Here is a 23,778-nt window from a genome sequence, read left to right on the forward strand (position 1 = left end):
CTGCCTCTCTCACACTGGAGCTCTATTCAGGGGTGACCAGTGACTCCGCCCCTCTCTTGTGCCCCAGATGTGCGGTCCCACGGTGCACCAGGTCTGCGGGGAGAATATGTACGCCAAAGGCTACTGCTTCCTCCTGGACCACAGCCTTCGGCAGCTCCAGCGAATCCCAGAAACCCTGGCAGGTGAGGGCCAGCCCAGGGGATGGGGAACCAGCACCCAGGGGACATAGAGGTGGGGGGTACAGGGCCCAGTAGGGAAGGAAGAGGAATGAGGCTAGATGGGCCCTTGGTCTGATCTGGGGCAGCAGGGAGGGGAAAGGATACCAGGCTAGATGGGTCCATGCAGGCTGATAGGGAGGGGGCGGGATACCAGGCTAGATGGGCAGATGTCCTGGCAGTTTCACTGCAGTTTGGTGTCTCTTGGCCCATATAGCTGAATTTCTCTGTGTAATTCCCATCCTCCCCATTCCCCAGAGTGCCCCAAACGCCTCACAGACATCGTGTTCCTCATCGACGGCTCAGGCAGCATTTATTTTGATGACTTTGAACATATGAAGACGTTTATCATCGAGGTCATGAGGCGTTTCCGTGGCACCAACACGCTGGTAACTAGCACAAGCGCATTCTAGACCATTAATCGCCAGCATCCCCTGGCCCTGGCCGGCAGGGCAGCACCAGAGGGTGCTGAGTTGCAGGGTGCGGGATGGGGGCTCATATGGGGCGCTTTCGCCCACAGCTGTGTTGGCTCCAATGACCCAGCATCTCTGCTATTCTGACCCACTCTTACTCCCCTGCTGCCCTGTCCCCCTCTTATCTCCCAGTTTGCCCTCATGCAGTATTCCACCACTTTCTTGGAGCACTTTGACTTCAACATGTTCAAGAGCACCCGCGACATAGATTCACTCATCAGAAAAGTTCAACAGCTCAGAGGATCTACCCGTACAGCCTCTGCTATCCGGAAAGTGGTGTAGGTACCTCATCTTCCCTTACAGGCACTTCCCCTCGCATCTCGCAGACATGGAGGTTGATAGAACTAACCTCTCTGTCTGTGCCCCATTTCCAGAAGAGAGTTGTTCATCTCACAGAAAGGGTCCCGGGATGGGGCTGCCAAGTTTCTCATCGTGGTAACGGACGGTTCGAAAATCGACAACCTTCAATACTTAGATGTGATTCCAGAGGCAGAGAGAGCTGGGATCACCCGCTACGCCATCGGGGTGAGCTCTATCTATCCTAATGCTCGCCTACACAGTCACAGAGCTTTGTAGGGACATTGCAAATACCAACTCCAGCATGCACAGACAGGACTGAACTTTCTGCTATCTCGTCCAGGTCAGATCCAACAACACAATAGCATGCAAGACAATAAGTTGACGCAAAGATAAAGATAAATAGCACCATCTATTGCTGGAGGTGGTCTGCACTAATCTTTACAAGTTTCCCCTCTTTATTTTAAATTCCTATTTAACTCTAATTCCCAGGAATCCACATAATCTGCTATCTAGGCAGGTTTCCATGTTCAGCTGCCCCCTTGAGTGCTATATTCAGCCTTGCAGACATCACTTGTAGGTAGATCTAGATGATAGGTAGTGCAGGGTTCATATCCTCTAGGTCATACCTATCTGCCGTGGACAGACGGTCTGTTGAAGATGACAGTGGTGGACTGAGGTCCAAGCGCACCCTGGCAATTCCACTTCCACAACTGGTCTCCCATTATGAGCTGCAAGACCCTGCTGAGGGTATCTCCAAATCCTCTTCTACATCCCTCTGGGATGGCGACTGGGCAGCCCCTGTGTTGGCCATCCCTTTTCCTTCAATGAATGTGTTCGCCGGCTCTCAACTCACAATGGCCAAGCTCTTGTCTTTTGCATGGGCACAGAAAAGTTGTTGGTTTCTTAATCACTGTCCTGTGCCTGGCATACTCGCTTCCAGCTCACCTGTTCCTCCACCTTCTGGCATGCTATCCTCAGTTCACTGAGATAGCCTCCACCACATAGAATCACAGAGTTGGAAGGGACCTCAGAACGTCACCTAGTCCAACCCCCTGCTCAAACCAGGACTAACCTCAGCTAAATAATCCCAGCGAGGGTTTTGCCAAACCACAGTTTAAAAACCTCTAAATATGGAGATTCCACCACCTCCCTAGGTAACCCATTCCAGTGCTTCACCACCCTCCTAGTGAAAAACTTTTTCCTAATGTCCAACCTACACCTCCCTCACTGCAACTTGAGACCATTGCTCCTTGTTCTCTCATCTGTCACCACTGAGAACAGCCTAGCCCCATCCTCTCTGGAACCCACTTTCAGGTAGTTAAAGGCTGCTATCAAATGCTCCCTCACTCTTCTCTTCTGAAGACTAAACAAGTCTAGTTCCCTCAGCCTCTCATCATAAGTCCTGTGCTCCAGCCCCCTAATCATTTTTGTTGCCCTCCGCTGGACTCTCTCCAACTTCTCCACATCCTTTTTGTAGTGGGGGGGCCCAAAACTGGACACAATACTCCAAATGCGGCCTCACCAATGCTGAATAGAGGGGAATAATCACTTCCCGCGATCTGCTGGCAATGCTCCTCCTAATGCAGCCCAATATGCTATTAGTCTTCTTGGCAACCAGGGCACTCTGCTGACTCATATCCAGCTTCTAATCCACTGTTACCCCCAGGTCCTTTTCTGCAGAACTGCTGTCTAGCTCGTCAGTCCCCAGTCTGTAACTGTGCATGGGATTCTTCCTTCATAAGTGCAGGACTCTACACTTATCTTTGTTGAACCTCATTAGATTTCTTTTGGCCCAGTGCTCCAGTTTGTTTAGGTCCTTCTGTATCCTATCCCTACCTTCCAGGGTATCTACCACTCCCCCTATCTTAGTGTCATCTGCAAACTTGCTGAGGGTGCAATCTACCCCATCCTCCAGATCATTAATGAAGATGTTGAACAAAACCGGCCCCAGGACCGACCCCTGGGGAACTCCGCTTGTGACCGGTTGCCAGCTAGACATGGAGCCATTGATCACTACTCCTTGAGCCCTATGCTCTAGCCAGTTCTCTATCCATTTTATAGTCCATTCATCCAACCCATACTTCTTTAACTTGCTGATAAGAATACTGTGAGAGATTGTATCAAAAGCTTTGCTAAAGTCAAGGTATATCACATCCACCCCCTTCCCTACATCCACAGAGTCAGTCACCTCTTCATAGAAAGCAATCAGGTTGGTCAGGCATGACTTTCCCTTGGTGAATCCATGTTGACTGTTCCTGATCACCTTCACTTCCTTCTAAATGCCTTAAAATGGATTCCTTGAGGACCTGCTCCATGATTTTTCCAGGGATTGAAGTGAGGCTGACCGGTCTGTAGTTCCCTGGATCCTCTTTCCTCTCTTTCTTGAAGATGGGCACTATATTGGCTTTTTTCCAGTCATCAGGGACCTCCCCCAATTGCCACGAGCAAAGGCTTTCTGAAAATCTAACAACACTCTATAGACTGAATCACTCTGTCCTCATTCTTGTTGACCCCCTCAAAGAATTCTGGTATATTGGTGGGGCGTGATTTCCCTTTACAACAACCATGTTGACTCTTCCCCAACAAATTGTATTAATCTCTGTGTCTGATAATTCTGTTCTTTACTATAGTTTTTGCTTGGTCCTGAAGTTAGGCTAATGGCCTGTAATTGTCGATATCACCTCTGGAGACTTTTTAAAAATCTGGCATCACATTAACAAATCTCTACCTTCAGTTTAGTGTCTGTGGCCCTGTGAGAATTGAAACAGTAAAGAGATGGAAAATTTTCCTCTCTTTGTTTTATTTCCTTCATTCAGCCTCCAAGTCCATGTTGCTCTTCCAGGGGTGCGATAGGGCCTCTGTGTTGTGATGTTCCCTGATGGCCCATCTGATTTTGATAGTTCTTCTGGACGGGAAGGGGGAAACACCTTCTCATCTGAACTCACATGTTTAGAGTAAACATTTTCAAAGTTATAAAGCAAAACTTACCTATTTCCTTATAGCATGGAACACAGACATTCCAAATAAGATTAATGCAGGCAACAAGTTACAAACATTCTATAGTGTCTAAACACTAAATACATTTGTACAAGACTAATACCTATTTTGAGCAACCCAAACACATTCTTCAGGAAGGAATTTTCCCCAGGGCAGATTGGCAAAGGCTCTGGGGCAGTGGTTCTTAACCTTTCCAAACTACTGTACCCCTGAAGCCTGAGTCCCACCCCCACGGGGCTGAGGCATGTAACTTAGTTTCATGGCACCCCTGTGGCTCCAGGCAATTACCTTTCTTGCCACCCCCAATACGAGCTCTGCACTTGCGACCCCTCTAAAACTCCAGGTTAAGAAACACTGCTCTGGGGGGTTTTCACCTTCCTCTGTGGCATGAGGCAGGGTTCACTTGCTGGTGGAGTCTCTGTACTGTAAAGTCTTTAAATCATGATTTGAGGACTTTCATAACTCAGTCATAAGTCAGGGGTCTATTACAGGAGTGGATGGGTGAGGTTCTGTGGCCTGCATTGGGCAGGAGGTCAGACTAGATGATCATATTGGTCCCTTCTGACCTTAGAGTCTATGAATGCATAAGTGAACTGGTCTGGTCTCTAGCTAAGAGTTTGTCAGTTCTTTGCTAATATCTGCAGCCTTGGCAAGAGCTGGCACTTGGCCTGCCAGCATCACATTTCTCTGAAAACATCCACTCAACATGAAGCAACAGTCAAAAAAAGCTAAGAGAATGTTAGGAAGAACTAGGAAAGGGATCATAATGGCACTATGTAAATCCATGGTACACCCACACCTTGAATACTGTGTGCAGATTTGGTCACTTCATCTCAAAAAATGGAAAAGGTACAGAGAAGGGCAACAAAAATGATTAGTTGTATGGAACAGCCTCCATCTGAGGAGAGATTAAAAAGACTGGGACTTTTCAGCTTGGAAAAGAGACGACTAAGAGGCGCTATGACAGGGGTCTATAAAATCATGACTGGTGAGGAGAAAGTGAATAAGGAAGTGTTATTTATTCCTTCTCATAACAGAGGAATTAGGGATCACCTAATGAAATTAATAGGCAGATGATTTAAAATGAACAAAAGGAAGTATTCCTTCACACAATGCACAGTCAGACTGTGGAACTCATTGCCCGGGGATGTTGTGAAGGTTAAAAGTATAACTGGGTTTAAAAAAGAACAAGATAAGTTCATGGAGGATGGGTACATCAATGGCTATTAGCCAAGATGGTAAGGGATGCAGCCTCATTCCCTGGGTGTCCCTAAGCCTCTGACTGCCAGATGCTGGGACTGGATGATGGGATGTATCGATTTTGATTCCCTCTGAAGCACCTGGCATTGGCTGCTGTTGGAAGACAGGATACTGGGCTAGATGGACCATTGGTCTGACCCAGTATGGCTGTTCTTATGTTCTTATGTTACATTCTCTGGTCTCACGTGCACCTTTACCTTGTGAAGGTTGGCAGCGCTTTCTCCAGTCGTGAGGCCCAGCAGGAGCTCCGTGATATCGCCTCTAATCCCGCCAATGAGCACATCTTCCATGTGAATGCCTTTGACGCTCTCCAGGGCATCCAGAACCAGCTGCGAGACAAGATCTTTGCCATTGAAGGTACTGGACCAGGGAGATGCCCTTCATTTACCCTGGGGCTATGTAAACTGGTTCCTGGGCTTGAGATGGGCTGGGGAGCTACTGGAATTCTGTATCGCAAAGAGACCCAACAGCGATGTGTCTAAGGAGTACATTCTGTGCCCATCACCAGAGTATCTGAGCTCCAGGGTGAAATGCTAAGCACTCAGGATCCTGCTAACAACTCTGGCTGCTCTTTCAATGTACTCCTCGGGGAGGTCAAATTAACTCACGTGCATTGATCAGTGGGACTGGCTGGCTCAGCGGGGAAGGGGACACGATGCCTTTCACCTCTAGGGTCTATGTCTCTGATTCAGCCCCAGGGCAGGGGACTGGCTGGCTCAGGAGGCCAGGGAGTGAGACATGGGGCCTTTCCCCTTAGGGAGAGCTGGTTTGGCTCCAGGGTGTGGGGGATGGGACACGAGGCCTCTCTAGAGATGATCTGTCGTTCCTCCTAGGCACCCAGTCCCAGAGCGGCAGCTCCTTCCAGCTGGAGATGTCTCAGGAAGGATTCAGCTCCCTGCTGTCCCCTGTGAGTGATGCCTGGGCCCCGTGCGTGTTCCACACTGCCATTTTTGATGGATCCTCCTTGACAGAATCTGACTGGCTTTATACCTGGAGTGGGAGACCACCCCTTAGTCATCCAGAGCAGTGTAGGAGGTGCTTTAATTTTGCAGTCAGGGCAGGCCCTAATGCCCCAGTGTGGTGCTATGGGGTGCTGTACTGGAGGGAGCAGGATGGGGGCTCATAGAGGGTGCTCTCCCTTTGCAGTCAGTTCAGGCCCAAATGTCCCAGTGCAGAGGTGCAGTGGAGAAGGGTGGGGGATGCATAGGGGGCGCTTTCCCTTCACAGTCAGGGCTGGCCCCAATTTCCCAATGCAGCACTACGGGGTGCTGTGATGCAGCATGTGACTCAGTCTATGAATTATTTCTCCCTTGCTATATTTTGCTTTGCTGTCTTGTTTTGTGCAAATCCATCCCCTTTCCTGTGTGTGTGGGTTTAGGACGGGTCTGTGCTGGGAGCGGTAGGAGCCTATGACTGGTCCGGTGGGATATTCCTGTATGGGAGCAGTGGGGAGCCAAGCTTCATCAATGTATCCAGATCCTCCGGGGACATGAAAGACGCTTACCTTGGTAAGAATAACCTGGGATAAATCTTTGAGCACAGCTGTAGTGCAGTGTTCCTATCAGATAGCGTGTGAGCTGCTGTGTCCCACCCCAACCGTGGTTGAATCTCAGTGCTGGAAACGGGATCCCTGTAGAAACAGCCCCTGTGCCCCACCCTAGAGGTCGGTGCATCTCAGCTCCAAGGGTGGGATCCCTGCTGCATAAACAGTTTCCATGTTTCCTACCAGAGGCAGATGCAGCCCACTGACAGGTGAAATATATCAGTTTATAAAATCTTTTATGCATTTTCTTGGTTAAAGATGAGCAGCATTAGAATGTTAATAGAGGGCCCTTCAATCTATCAGAAAAAGGTCTAACATGATGCAATGACTGGAAGTTGGAGCTAGACACATTCAGACTGAAAATAAGGTGTCAGTTTTTAAAGGTGAAGGTAATAATCATGGGAACAGTTTACCAAGGGTTGTGGTGTGTTCTCCATTGCTGATCATTTTTAAATGACGATTGGATGTTTTTCTGAAAAATCTGCTCTAGGAATTTTTTTTTTTTTTTTTAATTCTCTGGCCTGTCTTGTACAGGAGGTCAGACACATTGATGACAATGGTCCCTTCTGGCCTTGGAAGCTGTGATCTGTGACTAGGGTCTTTGACTTCAAAAAAGCTAACTTAAAAAAATTACAGGAATTAGTTGGGGAATTGGACTGGACTGAAGAGCTCATGGATCTAAATGTGGAGGAGGCTTGGAACCATTTCAAGAGATAAAGTGAGAAAGGCCAAAAGCCAAGAAGAGTGGGACCTTGCAAAGGGAATTAAAACCAATAGTAAAAGGTTCTATAGCCATATAAATAGGAAGAAAACAAAGGAAGAAGAAGTGGGACCACTAAGCACTGAGGATGGGGTGGAGGTTAAGGATAAAGTAGGCATGGCCAAATAGCTAAACAAATACTTTGCCTCTGGTTTTAATGTGGCTAATGATGCTCTTGGGGTTAGTGGTAGGGTGGCTAATGGGAATGAGGACATGGAGGTAGAAATTACTACATCCGAGGTAGAAGCCAAACTCAAATAGCTTAATGGGACTAAATCAGGGGGGCCGGATAAGCTCCATCCAAGAATATTAAAGAAACTAGCACCTGAAATTGCAAGTCCATTAGTAAGGATTTTTAATGAATCTGTAAACTCAGGGGCTGTACCGTATGACTGGAGAATTGCTAACATAGTTCCTATTTTTAAGAAAGAGATAAAAGTGATCTGGGTAACTACACACCTGTTAGTTTGCCCTCAGTAGTATGCAAGGTCTTGGGAAAAATTCTGAAAGAGAAAGTAGTTAAGGACATCAAGGTTAATGGCAATTGGAATAAAATACAAACACGGCTTTACAAAAGTTAGATCATACCAGACCTACCTGATCTCCTTTTTTGAGAAGATAACAGATTTTTAGACAAAGGGAATGCAGTAGATCTAATTTACCTAGATTTCAGTAAGGCATTTGATACAGTTCCACATGGGGAATTATTAGTTAAATTGGAAAAGATGTGGATTAATATAAACATTGAAAGGTGGATAAGATACTGGTTAAAGAGGAGACTAAAACAGGTCACACTGAAAGGTGAACTGTCAGGCTGGAGGGAGATTACTGGTGGAGTTCCTCAGGGATCACTCTTGGGACTGATCTTATTTGATCTTTTTATTACTGACATTGGCACAAAAAGTGGGAATGTGCTAATAAAGTTTGCAGATGACACAAAGTTGGAAGGTATTGTCAATACAGAGAGGCATTGGGATATCATACAGGAAGACCTGGATGACCTTGTAAATTAGAGTAATAAAAATAGGATGAAATTTAATAGTTGAAAGTGCAAGGTCATGCATTTAGGGACTAATAAGAATTTTTTATATGAGCTGGGGTCACATCAGTTCAAAGTGACAGAGGAGGAGAAGGGCCTGGGCGTATTGGTTGATCACAGGATGACTATGAGCCGCCAATGTGATGTGGCCATAAAAAAGCTAATGTGGTCCTTGGATGCATCACATGAGGAATTTCCAGTAGAGATAGGTAGGTGTTAGTATGTTATACAAGGTGCTGGTGAGACCTCATCTGGAATACTGTGTGCAGTTCTGGTCCCCCATGTTTAAGAAAGATGAATTCAAACTGGAAAAGATGCAGAGAAGGGCTAGTAGGATGATCCGAGGAATGGAAAACCTGTCTTATGAGAGGCGACTCAAAGAGCTTGGCTTGTTTAGCCTAACCAAAAGAAGGCTGAGGGGAGATATGATTGCTCTGTATAAATACATCGGAGGGATAAATACCAGGGAAGGGGAGGAATTATTTAAGTTAAGCGCCAATGTGGACACAAGACCTAATGGATATACATTGGCCATCAGGAAACTTAGACTTGAAATTAGACACAGGTTTTTAACCATCCGAGGAGTGACGTTCTGGAATAGCCTTTCAAGGGGAGCAGTGGGGACAAAAAAACTAGCTGGCTTCAAAACTGAGCTTGATAAATGTATGGGGGGGATGGTATGATGGGACAGCCTAGTTTGGCAATTGACTGATCTTTGATTACTGGTGGTAGATATGCCAATGGCCTGTCACGGGATGTTTGATGGGGTGGGTTCTTAGTTACCCAAGAAAGAATTCTCTGTAATATCTGTCTGGTGAGTCTTGCCCGCATGCTCAGGGTTTAACTGATTGCCATATTTGGAGGCGGGAAGGAATTTCCCCCAGGGAAAATTGGCAAAGGCTGTGGGAGTTTTTCACCCCCCTCTGTAGCATGGGGGACGTCTCACTTGCTGGTGGATTCTCTGTACCTTAAAGTCTTTAAACCATGATTTGAGGACTTTAATAACTCAGTCACAGGTTAGAGGATTATTACAGGAGCGGGTGGGTGAAGTTCTGTGGCCTGCGTTGTGCAGGAGGTCAGAGTAGATGATCATATTGGTCCCTTCTGACCTTAGAGTCTATGAATCTACATTTTATTTGGGGGGGGAGTTCCTGTCATGGACCTCCCCACTAGTGCTCCCTCCCCCATATTGATCTGGGTGCCTTCAAAGTCCTGCTGTTCTGAGTTATCTGTAACTCTGCAACAGGCTGTGGGGTCTTTCGTGTCACTTGCCACCCTTCACCTGTTTTACCCACTCTGGGTGGGAGCCAGGGGTTTAAACATCCCAGCCACGAGAATCTTCCCACCAGGTTCCAGTCGTGGCAATGATATCTGAGACGAGTCTCATCCATGAGAATTTCCTGTCCCTTTTTGCTTGTGACTCAGACCGCTCGCATTGCTATAGAAGCATTTAAAGATATCTTCTCTTTGCAACCTTTGCCACTTCAGTTCAATATGTCCCTGGCATCTTGAGGGGAAGTGATATCTTTAAATGTGGGGCTTGGATCCCATTAGATGGCATTGTAAACTGGGATGCCCCCAGTGGGGTACTAGGGGTCGCTCCGCTTTGGGGACTGGGGTATGGGACTCAGTAGTGGGGCGGTCTCCTCTCACAATCTGTGCTGGCCCCAACACCCCAGGGGGGCACTAGAGGATGTTGTGTTGCAGGGAGTGGGGTGGGGGTCTCAGTAAGGAGCACTCTTCCCTCTCAGTCAGTGCTGACTCCATTTGCCACTCTCCTTATCACATATGGGGGCGCAAAGGGGCTCCTGACACCTCCCCGCCAGGCAGGCTCAGCAGGGCTCAGTACCAAGCCCTTATACTGCTATAAGGCTGTGAGATCCTGTGTTAGGAGATGCCTGCTGCCCCCCCTCACCCGTCCGTGTCTCTGTCTCTTTCAGGTTATTCAGCTGAGCTCATCATATCCCAGGGGCAGAGCATGTATGTGGTCGGGGCCCCTCGCTACAATCACATTGGCAAAGTCATCCTATTTGGGCAAGACGCCAAGCACAGAGGGTGGCAGGTGGAAGCCGAGGTATCGGGAGAGCAGGTAAGGGAAGACACGGGGAGTGATGGGCAGAGAGAGAGGGAGGCGAAGAAGTTTGCAGTATTTCCACAACACGTAACATTCTGGGGTCAGATCTAACCTGTCGGCAGCAGCAGGGATGTTTCAGTCAGAGAAACTGAGGCAATGGATAAATGCTATTGATGTAGACAGCTGCACCACAGCTAACAATCAGCATGATGATGATCATTTATTTATTTGTTTTGCGATTTTCCCTCACAACACTATGGACCAGCTACAGTTGTGGACCAGGACCCCACTGTGCAAGGCGCTGTACAAACACAGGCTACAAAGATGGTTCCTGCCCCCAAAGAGCTGACAGTCTCATTGCTTATATGTTCAGTTAGATGAAACTCATGAGTAATCCAGACAGAGAGAGAGCAAACATTTAACTTGTGCAAACACAGTAGCTTACGTAATTGCACCACAGCTAGCAATAAGCACCTCTCACATTCAGCTGCCTGTGTGTTCAGGTAAACAGAACTCGAAAGACCATTTCAGTCAAGTAGACTCAGTGAATAAACGTTACTTATACAAACACAGCAGCTAAAAAGAACTGAACCTCTCCAGGTCGGCTCGTATTTCGGGGGCACGCTGTGCACTGTGGACCTCAACAGAGATGGGAACACGGACCTGGTTCTGATCGGAGCCCCCACGTACCATACACCTCAGAATGGAGGGCGTGTCCATATCTGTCTGATTAACCAGCAGGTAGGAGGGGGTAGAACTGGGGTTTGTGGTGTAGCTGGACAGATTTGGGGCTAGGATCCCATTATATGGCTTGCTAGGGAGAGATGTCCCCAATGCTCCAGTCCTGCGCAAAGGGACGCTGTGCTGCTGGAACCAGAGTGGGGCGCTCGGTGGGGATGCTCTCTCCTGACAGTCAGTACTGAGCCCAATTCTCTAGTGCGGTGCTAGGGGGTGCTGTGCTGCAGGGAGCAGAGAAGGGTCTCTGAAGGGGGCACTGATACTTTCCCAATGTGTCTCTTTGGATCTGCTCTGCAGGGCCCGACACTGATCTGTACCAAGACACTGCAGGGGCAGATGGGGCAAAGGTTTGGGCGCTTTGGGGCCAGCATGTCCGCAATTGGGGACATCAGTGGAGATGGACAGACGGATGTGGCCATTGGGGCCCCCATGGAGAACGACAATCGTGGGGCCTTGTACATCTTCCATGGGGAAAAGAGAGGCATCAGTTCCCAGTACAGACAGGTGAGCCCAGCTGCTGAGGGAAGGGGTCAACACACAGCCGTGAAGGGCCTTTGTAGGGGCCTCATGGCCCCCAGTGCCCATTATACAGTACAGCAGCGCCTTTCCCACCCCCTACTGCTCTCTCTGACCCCAGCGCATAGAGGGGTCACTGTTTCCCAGCAGGCTGCACTACTTTGGCCAGGCCATCAGTGGCGGGACAGACCTGACGGGGGATGGACTGCCAGACATTGCGGTGGGAGCACAGGGGCAGGTCCTGCTGCTGAGGTGAGAGTTACTCCAGTGGTTCTCAACACCACCTGGGGGTACACAGAGCTCTCTTAGGGGGTACATCAGCTCATCCAGATATTTGCCCAGTTTTACAACAGGCTACATGAAAAGCACTAGTGAAGTCAGTACAAACTAAAATTCCATTCAGACAATGACTTGTTTATACATCTCTATATACTATACACTGAAATGTAAGTCCAATATTTATATTCCAATTGATATATTTCTTAACTAGTTGGTAAGAGTGAGAAAGTAAGCAACTGTTCAGTAACAGTGTGCTGTTTTGTCTGATTTACTCTGTCTTTGCACAGCTCCACATGACAATCACAGACAGCACCAGTACATGGTTGTGTGTGTGTGTGTGTGTGTGTGTGTGTGTCTGTCTGCCTGCTCCCCCCTGCTGGAAAATGACAAGGGCACATACCCCACATTGTCTGTGTGCTCTATAATTAGATTTCACCAACCACGTAACAAGTGTGAACTCCTCAGGCACTATAACAGCCTTATCATGGAGCCTGAAACAGCCTCCTTGTGCAGTCCAGTCTATCTTGCCACCCAGGCAAGCCTGCCTTTGCGATAGATGGTCCCTTATAACAAAAATCATAACAATATTCAGGTTCCTCTCAGTCCCAAAGGACCAGTCACTTATCCCAGGTCAGTTGCGTCTCAGATCTCAAACCAATCCTGTAATAAACTAACTAGGTTAAAGCAGGTAACATACACACACAAATGAGCTACAATCTCAGGTTCCAAAAGATAAGAGAATCTTCTGTAATAAGAAAACTCTCTGTGTCCGTTAGGGCTAATCCAGGCTAAGCAGCAGGGGGCCTTTTGCTTCTGCTTCGTGATTCTTGCTCCTTTAGATTCTAGGCAGCACAAAGAACATAAGTTTCTCCTTGTCAGGGATTTTTATCCCCTTCTCCCTAGAGCCCAGGCTGATGGGATGAGTTCATGTGCAGGTCTCCTCTTCCTAGAGGGGGTGAGAAATACAGTTACCCAAGTCTTCCTTCTTCAATGTCTCACAATGGCTCCTTTGGTTTCAAAGGCCTTCTCCTCAGGCAGGAGCTAACACCTTCTTTAGGAAGCCAGCATTTTTTGCATTAGAGAAGCCTCCTTTTCTGGCTGATGAGTGACAGTTACGGAGGTTTAAAAGGCAAAGACTCACTATAACTTTATACAGAGGTTATAAGTGAGAGCAACGCATGCAGCCTCTGAGAAGCATTTCATCAAGTCTAAACACTAAGCACATTCTTACCACCGTAACATCTGTTTTAACAATGCTAACACGTGGGGGAACCAGGCTGGTTTCCAGCTGTGCATCCGTCAGCGTGCGGTGAGGCCTCCTGCCCTGCCGTGGGCTGACACCTGGTCTGCCTAAGTCACAGGCACAATGACAGCTCTGCTGATCCCTTGTCTGCCCTCCTCCCATCTCCTCTGGCGGATCTGTGTGTGCATAACCTGCCTCATTGGGGTATTGTGAGCAGATCTGGGGTGGGTGGGAGACTCTGGGCAGCGACGGAGCCTGGCCCCATTGCAGGGAGCAGCTGGGTGACAGTTCTGTTCCCTCCACGGCAGGTCCCGACCGGTGCTCAGAGTCGGGGTCTCCATCAGCTTCCAGCCCCCCACAATCCCCACCTCGGCCTTCGACTGCCAGGAGCAGGAGCAGCTGAACACCAAGGCCAGCATGGCAGAAGTTTGCTTCACCGTCACTAAGAGCACCATGGACAGCCTAGGTCAGACCATGCCCTTCCACCGTTACCCTCCCTCCTGAGCCAGCCAGTCCCTGCCCTGGGGCTGGATTGGAGCCAGTGCCCCCTAGAGGGGAAAGGCCCCGTGTCCTATTTCTCCAGGAAGTTTCCGCTCTCAGTCCCTTGTTTGCCCGCCCTGTAGGCGACAGGATCTCCAGCAGCATCGAGTACAGCCTGGCCCTGGATCCCGGGCGGACGAAGATCCGAGCTGCCTTCGACTCCAACAGCCCCTTCCTGAGCAGGAAACTGCAGCTGGGCATCGAGAGGAGATGTGAGACGTACCAGATAATGTTACCCGTGAGTGTGGGGGGGTCCTGGCTCCTTCCCCTCACTCTGTGTCTGCCCCTCCAACCCTCCCCTGCTCTCAATTCATCCAGAGAACAAACTTCTCTCTGGATCCCACCCATCCCCTTTTCCTCACGGGTCCCGACGTGTCTCTCTGTCTTCCCAGCTCTGCCCTGAGGACAGCCTGACCCCCATCACTCTGCGCATCAACTACACCCTAACGGGGGAGCCCATCACTGCTACCGACCGCCTCACACCCATCCTGAGTGAGGACTCCCCCTTAATGACAACAGGCTTGGTAAGATGCCAGAGCCAGGCCCCGCGGTGGGTCAGCTGCAGGGATGGAACAAGTGACCTTGGTGTTTGAAAGCAAGCAGCCTCCTAAACCCCTTTACAAATGCAGCCACCTGAGGGTGACAGAGATGGATGCTGTGTCTGCCCTGGCTACAGACCTGGCTCCCCTTCATGAGAACATTCCAGCTTCTCCCCAAGAACCCCCACATTTTTGAGCAAAAACCAAAATAATTTTGGCTGAAAAAATAATTGAAAATTTTCCAGCAAAAATCAAAATGTATTTTGGCCAGAGCCCTCTGGAGGGGAAAGGCCCCATGTCCTGTTCCCCCCGCCCCCCATGAGCCAGCCAGTTAGTTCTCTGCTCTGAGGCTGTATCAGGGCTGATGTCCCCTAGAGGAGAAAAGGCCCTATGCGCCATTCCCTGCCCCATGAGCTGACCACTCCCCCTGCCCTGGCACCCTGGAAGTGTGACACTGCTGCTGGCCAGAGGAGGGAGGCAGAAAGGGGAGGAGGAGGGTTTGTGTGGCAGGAGCGGGACTGATGATGGATTTATCTGCCCCCCAGTGCAGGGGCTGGGGAGGCGCTGGGGTAACTGGAAGGTTACTGGGTCCCTGCAGTGTTGCTCCAGCAGATGGTGCTGCAGCTCCTTCCCACCCACCCAGACCCCTGTTCCCCTGGGTCTCTCCCCAGCTCCCGTTTCAGAAGGACTGCGGCATAGACGGACGCTGCGATGACCACTTAGAAATCTCCTTCAATTTCTCTGGGTGAGTCACCAACTCCACCCCTGAAAAACACCTTGTATGGTGGGACCCATCCTGCTCCATCAGGCCTCAGATCTTCAACATCCAGCTGGAGATCTTGCCAGATTCCCAGTGCTGAAGGATCCTGGGTGGGGGCACTGCTGTGGGGAAGTTTGCAGAGCTGCCCAGGCACTGCTCTGACAAATCTCATCGCTTTTTCTCCCTCTTAGCATGAGCACCCTGGTGGTGGGGGTCAACCCTGAATTCAACACCACAGTCTCCATCCAGAACCGTGGGGAGAATTCCTACAGCACCACGGTGCGCTTCTTCTACCCGGCCATGCTGTCCTACCGCCGGGTCCTGCTGCTCCAGGTACAGCCCCACCCCCACGCGCAGCAGTCATGAGAGGCAGGACACGGGAGGAGCGTGAGAGTAGGCAGGGAGAGGGCAGGGGGCCAAGAGAGAGCACTGTGCTGCAGGGGGCAGGCAGGGGGCCCAGAAAGGACACTCTGCCGCAGGGAGCAGGTGGCGGGGCTCGGCAGGGGTGCCATGGGCCCCGTCTCACTGACCAGCCTCCCATACTCAGTCCAACAGGAGGGCCATGGCCGTTAAGTGCAGCTCAACCCCGGCCTCCGAGGAGCAGACTCAGAGGAACAGCACCTGCCATGTCAACCACCCCATCTTCTGGAGCGGAGCCGAGGTACAGACAGCCCCTGGCCTCATCTCCGGGCCCGTGATTGCCCCCTCAGTGTGAGCCCCACTGTGAGCAGAGAGGGGAAGTTCTTGGTGTCAGCACCGCCTGTGATGAGATGTCACGGGGAAAGTGCCCTGGGGGAACCCAGCGCGTCAGTGCAAAGAGCCTTGACATCAATTCGGGGCTGAAGGAAGGTCTTGTTGGGACTGGAAATCAAGGGACCAGAACTGGAGGGCTGCAAATCAGGCCTCACTGGAGGACAAAATAATGAAGGGAGGGGACTGTTCCCACCCCTTTTGGGTCCTTAAAAGAAGTGTCTTTGGGGAGAGGGAGGCGGCCAGAGCTGAGTAAAAGATGAGAGAAGGGAAGGAAGCCACCACCCCGGCTCCAGCGAAATCCCAAATATTGCCATGGGTTCTTTGCCTTCCCGCCTTATTTCTTCCCTTCCTGATCTCTTTCCTGCTTCCCTCTGTCTAAGAAGCATCTGGCTGAGCTGGCCAAGCCTGTGATTTGTACAGTACTGCTGTGATCTTGTGCCCAGGACTGCAGTGAAATCCAGGGCCCTCACCAACCCAAAAGTGGTACATGTTGCCAGGGCCTAGAGCTGCTGATCCTGGGATTCTCCAGCAGTGAGGCTGAAAGTGCAAATCAGCAGAAGCTGCATTTTTTTCTCTGTGCTGCTTGTTGCTCTTCCCACTTGTGTGCTTGCCTGGTTTTGTCTTCTGGAAACCAGGTGTGACGGGTTACCCCAGGGTGCAATCTGGATTGCGGGACTGCTGAGCCCTCTGTCTCATGAACCTGGGATTCCTTTCACACTATGATGCTGTGTCAAGCCACAAACCTCTAGCAGGTATTGCAATTACACAGACATCTGCAGACAGGGACACACCCAGCTGAGTTATGTGAATTCTTTCCCCAGTCACTCATGAACTAACAATAGAGAGGCTCCTGCCAATTCACCCTGGCTCACAGCCTTGCACCCCAGAGCTGTACCGTCTCACATTGGTCAGAAGCCTGGTCAGTGTAAGTTCATTACCCAGTCCGTCCCTCCCTCAATAGGGAGAGGACATGCACCAGCCTTTGTAAGGTGAGCTGAGATTTCCCATGCACTTCAACCAAACTACTCTGTTTTAGGTAAATATACATCAGATTCATTAACTATAGAAAGATAGATTTTAAGTGAATATACGTAGAAGGCTTAGAGCTCAGAGTTGGTTACTTAAGAAGCAAAATAAATTTGCAGTCTGAGTTCTACAAACTAAACAGGATTTGAATCAAGCAGTGTCTCACCTTGACAGATGGTACAGGCAGGTTGCAGATCCTGAATACACAGGCTGGGTTCTTTTTCATCCTGGGAATACTTGCCGCAGTCTAAAGTCTTGTCCTCAAGATGTTTCTTCCAGGTTTTTTTGAAGTGGCGGGGGTGGGGGGGGGGAGGAGGAGAGGCCAAGTGATGATGTCATGTCCCTTCTTTCACATTTTCTTCCAGCTTGCTAGAAGGATTTTGCTATGAGGTTTGGTTCTGTGCCCAGTGGTCAAGCAGTGTCCATTGTGCATGTGCTCTCTGAGAAACCTTCATTGTAAACAGTTCCTGAGATAGTCGTTTCTTTCCTTGATGGGTGTTGGTGTCTGGCTACTCCATTGTTCTACTTGAACGGCTGGTTCTGGGTATTTACCACCTCACAACATATTTCAGTAACAAACACATAGCAAAACTTCATAACTTCACATACAACAGTAGCATACACAACCCAACTGGTTATTAATATTCAACAGATCAAGGCTTTCAAAATGATACCTCACATGGTGTGCAATGTACTGAACATATCATCATTACATGACAGTGGTGAATATAGGGGTTCCAGGCTGTTGCTTTGTGTACCACACTTCCCCTCTTAGTTTACTGCAGGCGTGTTAGTCACTGACTAATGTACAGGCAGTGAGCCCATGGTCCTCTTTAGGTTTTGACCATAGAGCTAAACCATAGAACGTAAACATGTGCTCTTGCAAAGTTCTGTGTACTGTGACGAGGTGGGCCTGTTTGTCCCCGTGGATCTGCGCCCCCTGCGGCTATGCCGGTGGTGTGGCTGGGTGGGAGCAAAGGGGTGGAGGGGGCCCAGTCGCGCCCTCTACCCTGGGCCCCGACCCTGGGACCCTGCGAGGAGTAGCCTCAAACAGCTTATTCCAGGGGCTATTACCTTCCCTGGGTCACTTGTCTGCAGCTCCCCCCCACTTGTGGTCCTCCTTCTGGCTCTTTGGGGCTGGAGTCCCCTGGTCTTGCCTGGACGGGCTCCTTCTTAACTCCCGTGGCTGGGTGCTCTCGCAACACCCACACTAGCTCCAAGCCGTGTATCATAGAATCATAGAATATTAGAGTTGGAAGAGACCTCAGGAGGTCATCTAGTCCAACCCCCTGCTCAAAGCAGGACTAACCTCAGCTATATCATCCCAGCCAGGGCTTTATCAAGACTCAGCTTGAAAACCTCTAAAGATGGAGATTCCACCACCTCCCTAGGTAACCCATTCCAGTGCTTCACCACCCTCCTAGTGAAAAACTTTTTCCTAATGTCCAACCTAGACCTCCCCAACTGCAACTTGAGACTGTTGCTCCTTGTTCTGTCATCTGCCACCACCGAGAACAGCCTAGCCCCATCCTCCCTGGAATCCCCTTTCAGGTAGTTAAAGGCCGCTATCAAATCTCCCCCCTCATTCTTCTCTTTTGCAGACTAAACAAGCCTAGTTCCCTCAGCCTCTCCTCATAAGTCCTGTGCTCCAGCCCCCTTATCATTTTGTTGCCCTCTGCTGGACTCTCTCCAACTTGTCCACATCCTTTTTGTAGTGGGGGGCCCAAAACTGGACACAATACTCTAAATGCGGCCTCACCAATGCCGAATAGAGGGGAATAATCACTTCCCGCGATCTGCTGGCAATGCCCCTCCTAATGCAGCCCAATATGCTATTAGCCTTCGTGACAACCAGGGCACACTGCTGACTCATATCCAGCTTTTTATCCACTGTTACCCACAAGTCCTTTTCTGCAGAATTGCTGCCTAGCTCATCGGTCCCCAGTCTATAGCTGTGCATGGGATTCTTCTGTCCTAAGTGGAGGACTCTGCACTTTTCTTTGTTGAACCTCATTAAATTTCTTTTGGCCCAATCCTCCAGTTTGTTTAGGTCCTTCTGTATCCTATCTGCTCCTCCACCGGCTCCATGCCTTGTAGCAGCTCCGCTCCTCCACTCAACTCCCTCTTAGCTGTCCCTGCCTGCCTGAAACAGAAGCTTTTACCAGCTGTGGCCAGCTCCCTAGTTGGCTTTAGGTGCCCCAATTAACCTGGAGTAATCCTGGCTGTGTTACCCAGGGAACAGGGACTTGCTGAGCCTGGGGCTGATCTATTGGCCTTCTAGCCCTCTCCTACTCTGCTAGGGAGACTGCTGCCTTGGGGAGCCCCTCTTCCTCCTGCTGCTGTTGCCTTTACTTTTTGGGGGCCCCACTAGCCTTCCTGCCTCCTCCGGCCAGCCGGGGGGCGGGAGGTTCGTGAGTGGGCCTCTCCACTACCACCACCCCCACCAGCTGCAGAGGGGCACCTTTCTCCTGGCCAGCTACTTCTCCCTTCTGCTGCTGTTGCCGTGAGCACCCCCTTCCTGCTCCTCCCCACCTTCCTAGCCCCCATGCTTGGGGGGCTCCCCTGCCCTCCTCCTTCTTGCCCCCCCTCTCCTTATAGCTGCCCCTGATGCTTGGGCTCCCCCCTCCCCTTACTGCCCCCCTTGTAGTTTGTTCCTTGCTTTGTTTGTATGTGTTAGGTTGTTTGCCCTGCCCTTTTTGCTTTGGTCCCCTTCTGGTTTGTTTGCTTGTCCCCGCCCCAGCTCAGCCCCTGAGTGTGTTTGCTCCCTGCCGTGCCCCTGAGGTTGCTTGTTTGCTCCACCCCAGCCCCTGAGTATGTTTGCTCCCTGCCCAACCCTGCTTCGGGCGTTTGCCCTGAGCCTTCCCAGCCCTGCTCCTGACCCATGTCCCCCCTCTTCCCCTGCCAGCAGCAGTTTCCCTGTTGCTCCTTCCCCTCTGGCCCCTATGCTCCTGACCCCACAGTGCTCATGGCTTCCCTTTCATGAACCCCCCCCCCTCCCTTTCACTGGTCCTTCCCTGCGCACTGTACTTACCTCCTTTAATTTAATTTAGCCCCTTCCCCCACTTCCCCCCGTGCAGCCGGAGGAGCCGGTTTCCATCTGCGGGCTGGTGAGTGCGTTGCCTCAACACCCCTGCCTGGCTTAGGCCTCCCGTTCTCCTCGTGCTGGTGCCCTCCTCCCCTGCCCTCAGCCTAGCGGGAAGAGCGGTTGCCGTCCCTTCCCACTCCCTCTCCCCCTCCCCTTCCCTCTCCTTTCCCCCAAACCAGTCTCTCCCCCTCCCTTCCCTCCCCACCTCCCCTTCCTCTTCCCCCCCCCGCCCCCAACGGACCCGTCCCTACCCCCTCCCAGGATGACAGAGGGAATTTCACAAGCACATCAGGAACAGCATCCTGAAAACCTGGATGGGGGGACACTCTCCATCATCCCCTCTCTATCCCCGAGAGGTCAGTTCTGTGACTGCTCCTCTCCGGGAGGCCAGTTACACAGTTCCCTCTCAAAACCTGAGTCACAGGTTGAGTGCCTGGGTCGCACAGATGCTGAGTCAGTTATTCTGTCCTGGGCATCCTCCCCAAAGTGACCAGTGAGGAGACATTCCTGTACTCTCACTATTCCTTCTCCAGTTTCCTCCTCTGTGCTGCCCTCTAAGACACCTCTCTCTATGCTCTCTAAATTGGGATCTGTCCTTTGTTCAGCTGCAATGTGCTGGCAGCTAACACCTGGACAGTTCTCTCGCTGGCAGGCATATGTACACCCCCCTCCCTTCCTCCAGCTGCAGTGCAGGAGCTGGGCTCAACCTCCTGCCACTTGGAAGAATGCAGCTTTCCCCTGCTGCAGAGGAATTAAAAAGACTTCCTCCTTTCTCCTCAGCAGCTCCTCAAAAGCCTCAGCCCTGCCCTCTGGGGTCCCAGCTTGATCCTCCTCCTTGCTGTGGGTGAATGTCTTAACAGCCTGAGCTACATGGCAAAAGTCATTCCCAATTAATGTCCCCCAGGAGGTGTTCCATCACTACCACAGCCAAAACCCTTTCCAAATCATCCCGCACCACAGGAATTTGAGCTGGCAGCAGAGGTCGCCCGGTTCTACCCACAGCTACACTTTTTGCCACTTGCCCAGGACAATATGCTGACATCTGGGGCCACATGCTGCGGGAGCAGAGAAATCTCTGCCCCCTGTGTCCTTCCACCCCAGACTCACTCTGCCATTAACCCTGGCAACCCTCCTGTGCCTCATGTCTGGCTCTGCAGAGGCCAATCTCACAAAACCCATGTGTAAGCGATAGGTGCCTGAGGAGTTTCTGTGCTCAGGACAGCAGCGTTCACATGGGCTATTGGCTGTCCATTTCCTCCCAGCACAGGGCATTTATTGCTCCAGTAATCAGTGGAATAACTGTGATAGCATCTTTTGGGCTCTTCTCTTTTCACAGGAGATTTGGGGTGTGGGTTGGAGGAATGGTTGTGGGGAGGTGACTGCCCAGCCTCCGGGACACCCTATTTCTTCCTAGGGGTAAAACGGGAACCCTGTTTCCCACCTGATTTAAACCCCTTTTTCTGTGGTTTGCTCTCAATGGATACCTGGGTAGGCTCAAAGACATCAGTTAGAGATGCCATCTCATCCACCGTGCTACATTTTTGTCCCATAGATGCTGTTTCACATCATCTTTACATATGCTTAGGAAATGCTGCAGGGCAACCAGGTCAAACATTGCTTCAAAATTTGCAGCCCCTTTGCCCTTCACCCATTTCCCCAGAAAATCGTTCATCCTGATGAAGTTCAACAACGACAAGTGCAGAGTCGTGCACTTAGGACAGAAGAATCCCATGCACTGCTACTGACTGGGGACCGACGGGCTAGACAGCAGTTCTGCAGAAAAGGACCTGGGGGTACAGTGGACAAGAAGCTGGATATGAGTCAGCAGTGTCCCCGGTTGCCAAGAAGGCTAACGGCATATTATGCTGCATTAGTTGGAGCATTGCCAGCAGATCGACGGAAGTGATTATTCCCCTCTATTCAGCATTGATGAGGCCACATTTGGCATACTGTGTCCAGTTTTGGGTTCCCCACTACAGTAAGGATGTGGACAATTTGAAGAGAGTCCAGCGGAGGGCAACAAAAATGATTAGGGGGCTGGAGCACAAGACTTATAAGGAGAGTCTGAGGGAACTGGGCTTTTTTTGTCTGCAGAAGAGAAGAATGAGGGGGGATTTGATAGCAGCTATTAACGACCTGAAGGTGGGTTCCAGGAAGGATGGAGCTAAGCTGTTCTCAGTGGTAGTAGATGACAGAACTAGGAGTAATGGTCTCAAGTTGCAGTGGGGGAGGTCTAGGTTGGATATGAGGAAAAGCTTTTTCACCAGGAGGGTGGTGAAGCACTGGAAAGGGTTATCTAGGGGGACAGGGGCAGCTCCATCCTTAGAGGTTTTTAAGGCTCAGCTTGACAAAGCCCTGGCTGAGATGATTTAGCTGGGTTTGGTCCTGCTTTGAGCAGGGGGTTGGGCTAGATACCTCCTGACGTCCCTTCCAACCCTCATCTTCTCTGATTCTATGATTCCCCATTACTCATATTAGCAGATTTCTACATTTCACTCTCTGTGGTTCAGAGGTAATCTGAAATAGTTTTGAAACCATTTTTTGAATTTGCAATAATTGAAAGCATCCTCAGCTGGCTTTCATTGAACGTATCCAGAGCATTGCCAGATAACTTTGCAACCAAAGTGGGGATTCTCTTGTCATCAGGAATCTGAGGAATCACACACAGGCTCTCAAAGGTAGCGAAATACTCTGCAACATCGCCTGTCTCGGTATGCAGGACACAATTGTTCCTATTGGTGGATTTTTGTAGATGTGGGACTCAGTGGTGTGGAAGTGTTTAGAATCTGTTCTACTAGCAAGTCCAATCAGTACTTTCACGCGCTTGCCTTCTCCTCCAGGTTTATTTTCTGGGTCTCGGCTTCTTGGGTTCTCAGTTCCAGAGCCTGCAGATGTGCTTCCCCTTCCTCTTTCCTCTCCAGTTGCTTCAGCGCCAAGATTCTCTGATGTTCTCTCTCTTTATCTGCCACCTGCAGTCTTTCCAGTTCCAACTTTACAACAGCTTCCCTCTCACTCACCTTTCTGCTTTGCTGCCCCTACTTCCTTTTCCCTAAATAAGCAAACAGAAAATAACCAACGTTGTCTCCAGTGAGAGGCAAAGGGCAGGGGGAGAAGACAAAAGCCTTATTGAACACGGCATATTGCAAAGGCTTTAGCAAGTTCTTCTCTGTGTTTGTAATAAAAGGATGTTTAATGAGGCGTGGCCATGGCATGAAACCAGCTCAGGTCTCTGGATCCCAACCCAGGATATCCCTGATTAATGTTGGACAGGGACAGGGTCGTGTTAGCACCTTTGTCTCTCTGGGCCCATTTATTTCATCTAAGTTCAAAAAACAGCCTCCCCCACCCCTTCCCCCGATCCCTGTGCCTGCCCCACCTGCGCAGTCTCTGGCAGTTCCCCGGGCCCTGAGCCCAGCGGTTCTCTCACCCCACCTGTGTTTTCCAGGCCGTTTTCATCACCACCTTCGATGTCTCCTCTGAGGCCGACCTGGGGGACAGACTGCAGATCACGGCCAATGCCAGCAGGTGAGGGAGCTGTGTAGGGCCAGGAGGGTGAGGGGTAGAGGGAGGGGGCAGTGCCCGGGGTGGGGCAGGTCATTGCCCTGTCGTCGTGCGTGTTCCCTGCACAATTAACAGGC

General features: G+C 50.4%; 1 protein-coding gene and 1 pseudogene across 1 annotated transcript in view; both read left to right on the forward strand.

Annotated features, from left to right (window-relative positions):
- Positions 1-23,778, forward strand: part of LOC137141418 (zinc finger protein 665-like) — a 52,241-nt pseudogene that overhangs the window by 11,586 nt on the left and 16,877 nt on the right.
- Positions 1-23,778, forward strand: part of LOC137141419 (integrin alpha-D-like) — a 31,841-nt gene that overhangs the window by 4,529 nt on the left and 3,534 nt on the right. The window contains exons 5-22 of the mRNA XM_067530286.1: positions 68-182; positions 474-604; positions 821-966; positions 1,063-1,213; positions 5,452-5,602; positions 6,079-6,152; positions 6,624-6,753; positions 10,528-10,676; positions 11,262-11,402; positions 11,697-11,903; positions 12,037-12,167; positions 13,746-13,903; positions 14,061-14,215; positions 14,370-14,501; positions 15,188-15,261; positions 15,468-15,609; positions 15,824-15,937; positions 23,586-23,665. Of these exons, the coding sequence (XP_067386387.1) occupies positions 68-182; positions 474-604; positions 821-966; positions 1,063-1,213; positions 5,452-5,602; positions 6,079-6,152; positions 6,624-6,753; positions 10,528-10,676; positions 11,262-11,402; positions 11,697-11,903; positions 12,037-12,167; positions 13,746-13,903; positions 14,061-14,215; positions 14,370-14,501; positions 15,188-15,261; positions 15,468-15,609; positions 15,824-15,937; positions 23,586-23,665 (2,381 nt within the window). The remainder of the gene's footprint in view (positions 1-67; positions 183-473; positions 605-820; positions 967-1,062; positions 1,214-5,451; positions 5,603-6,078; positions 6,153-6,623; positions 6,754-10,527; positions 10,677-11,261; positions 11,403-11,696; positions 11,904-12,036; positions 12,168-13,745; positions 13,904-14,060; positions 14,216-14,369; positions 14,502-15,187; positions 15,262-15,467; positions 15,610-15,823; positions 15,938-23,585; positions 23,666-23,778) is intronic.

Source organism: Emydura macquarii, unplaced genomic scaffold (genome assembly GCF_026122565.2).
Source record: "Emydura macquarii macquarii isolate MOO-44397 ecotype Brisbane River unplaced genomic scaffold, CSIRO-AGI_Emac_v2 contig_3060, whole genome shotgun sequence".
Lineage (NCBI taxonomy): Eukaryota > Metazoa > Chordata > Testudines > Chelidae > Emydura > Emydura macquarii.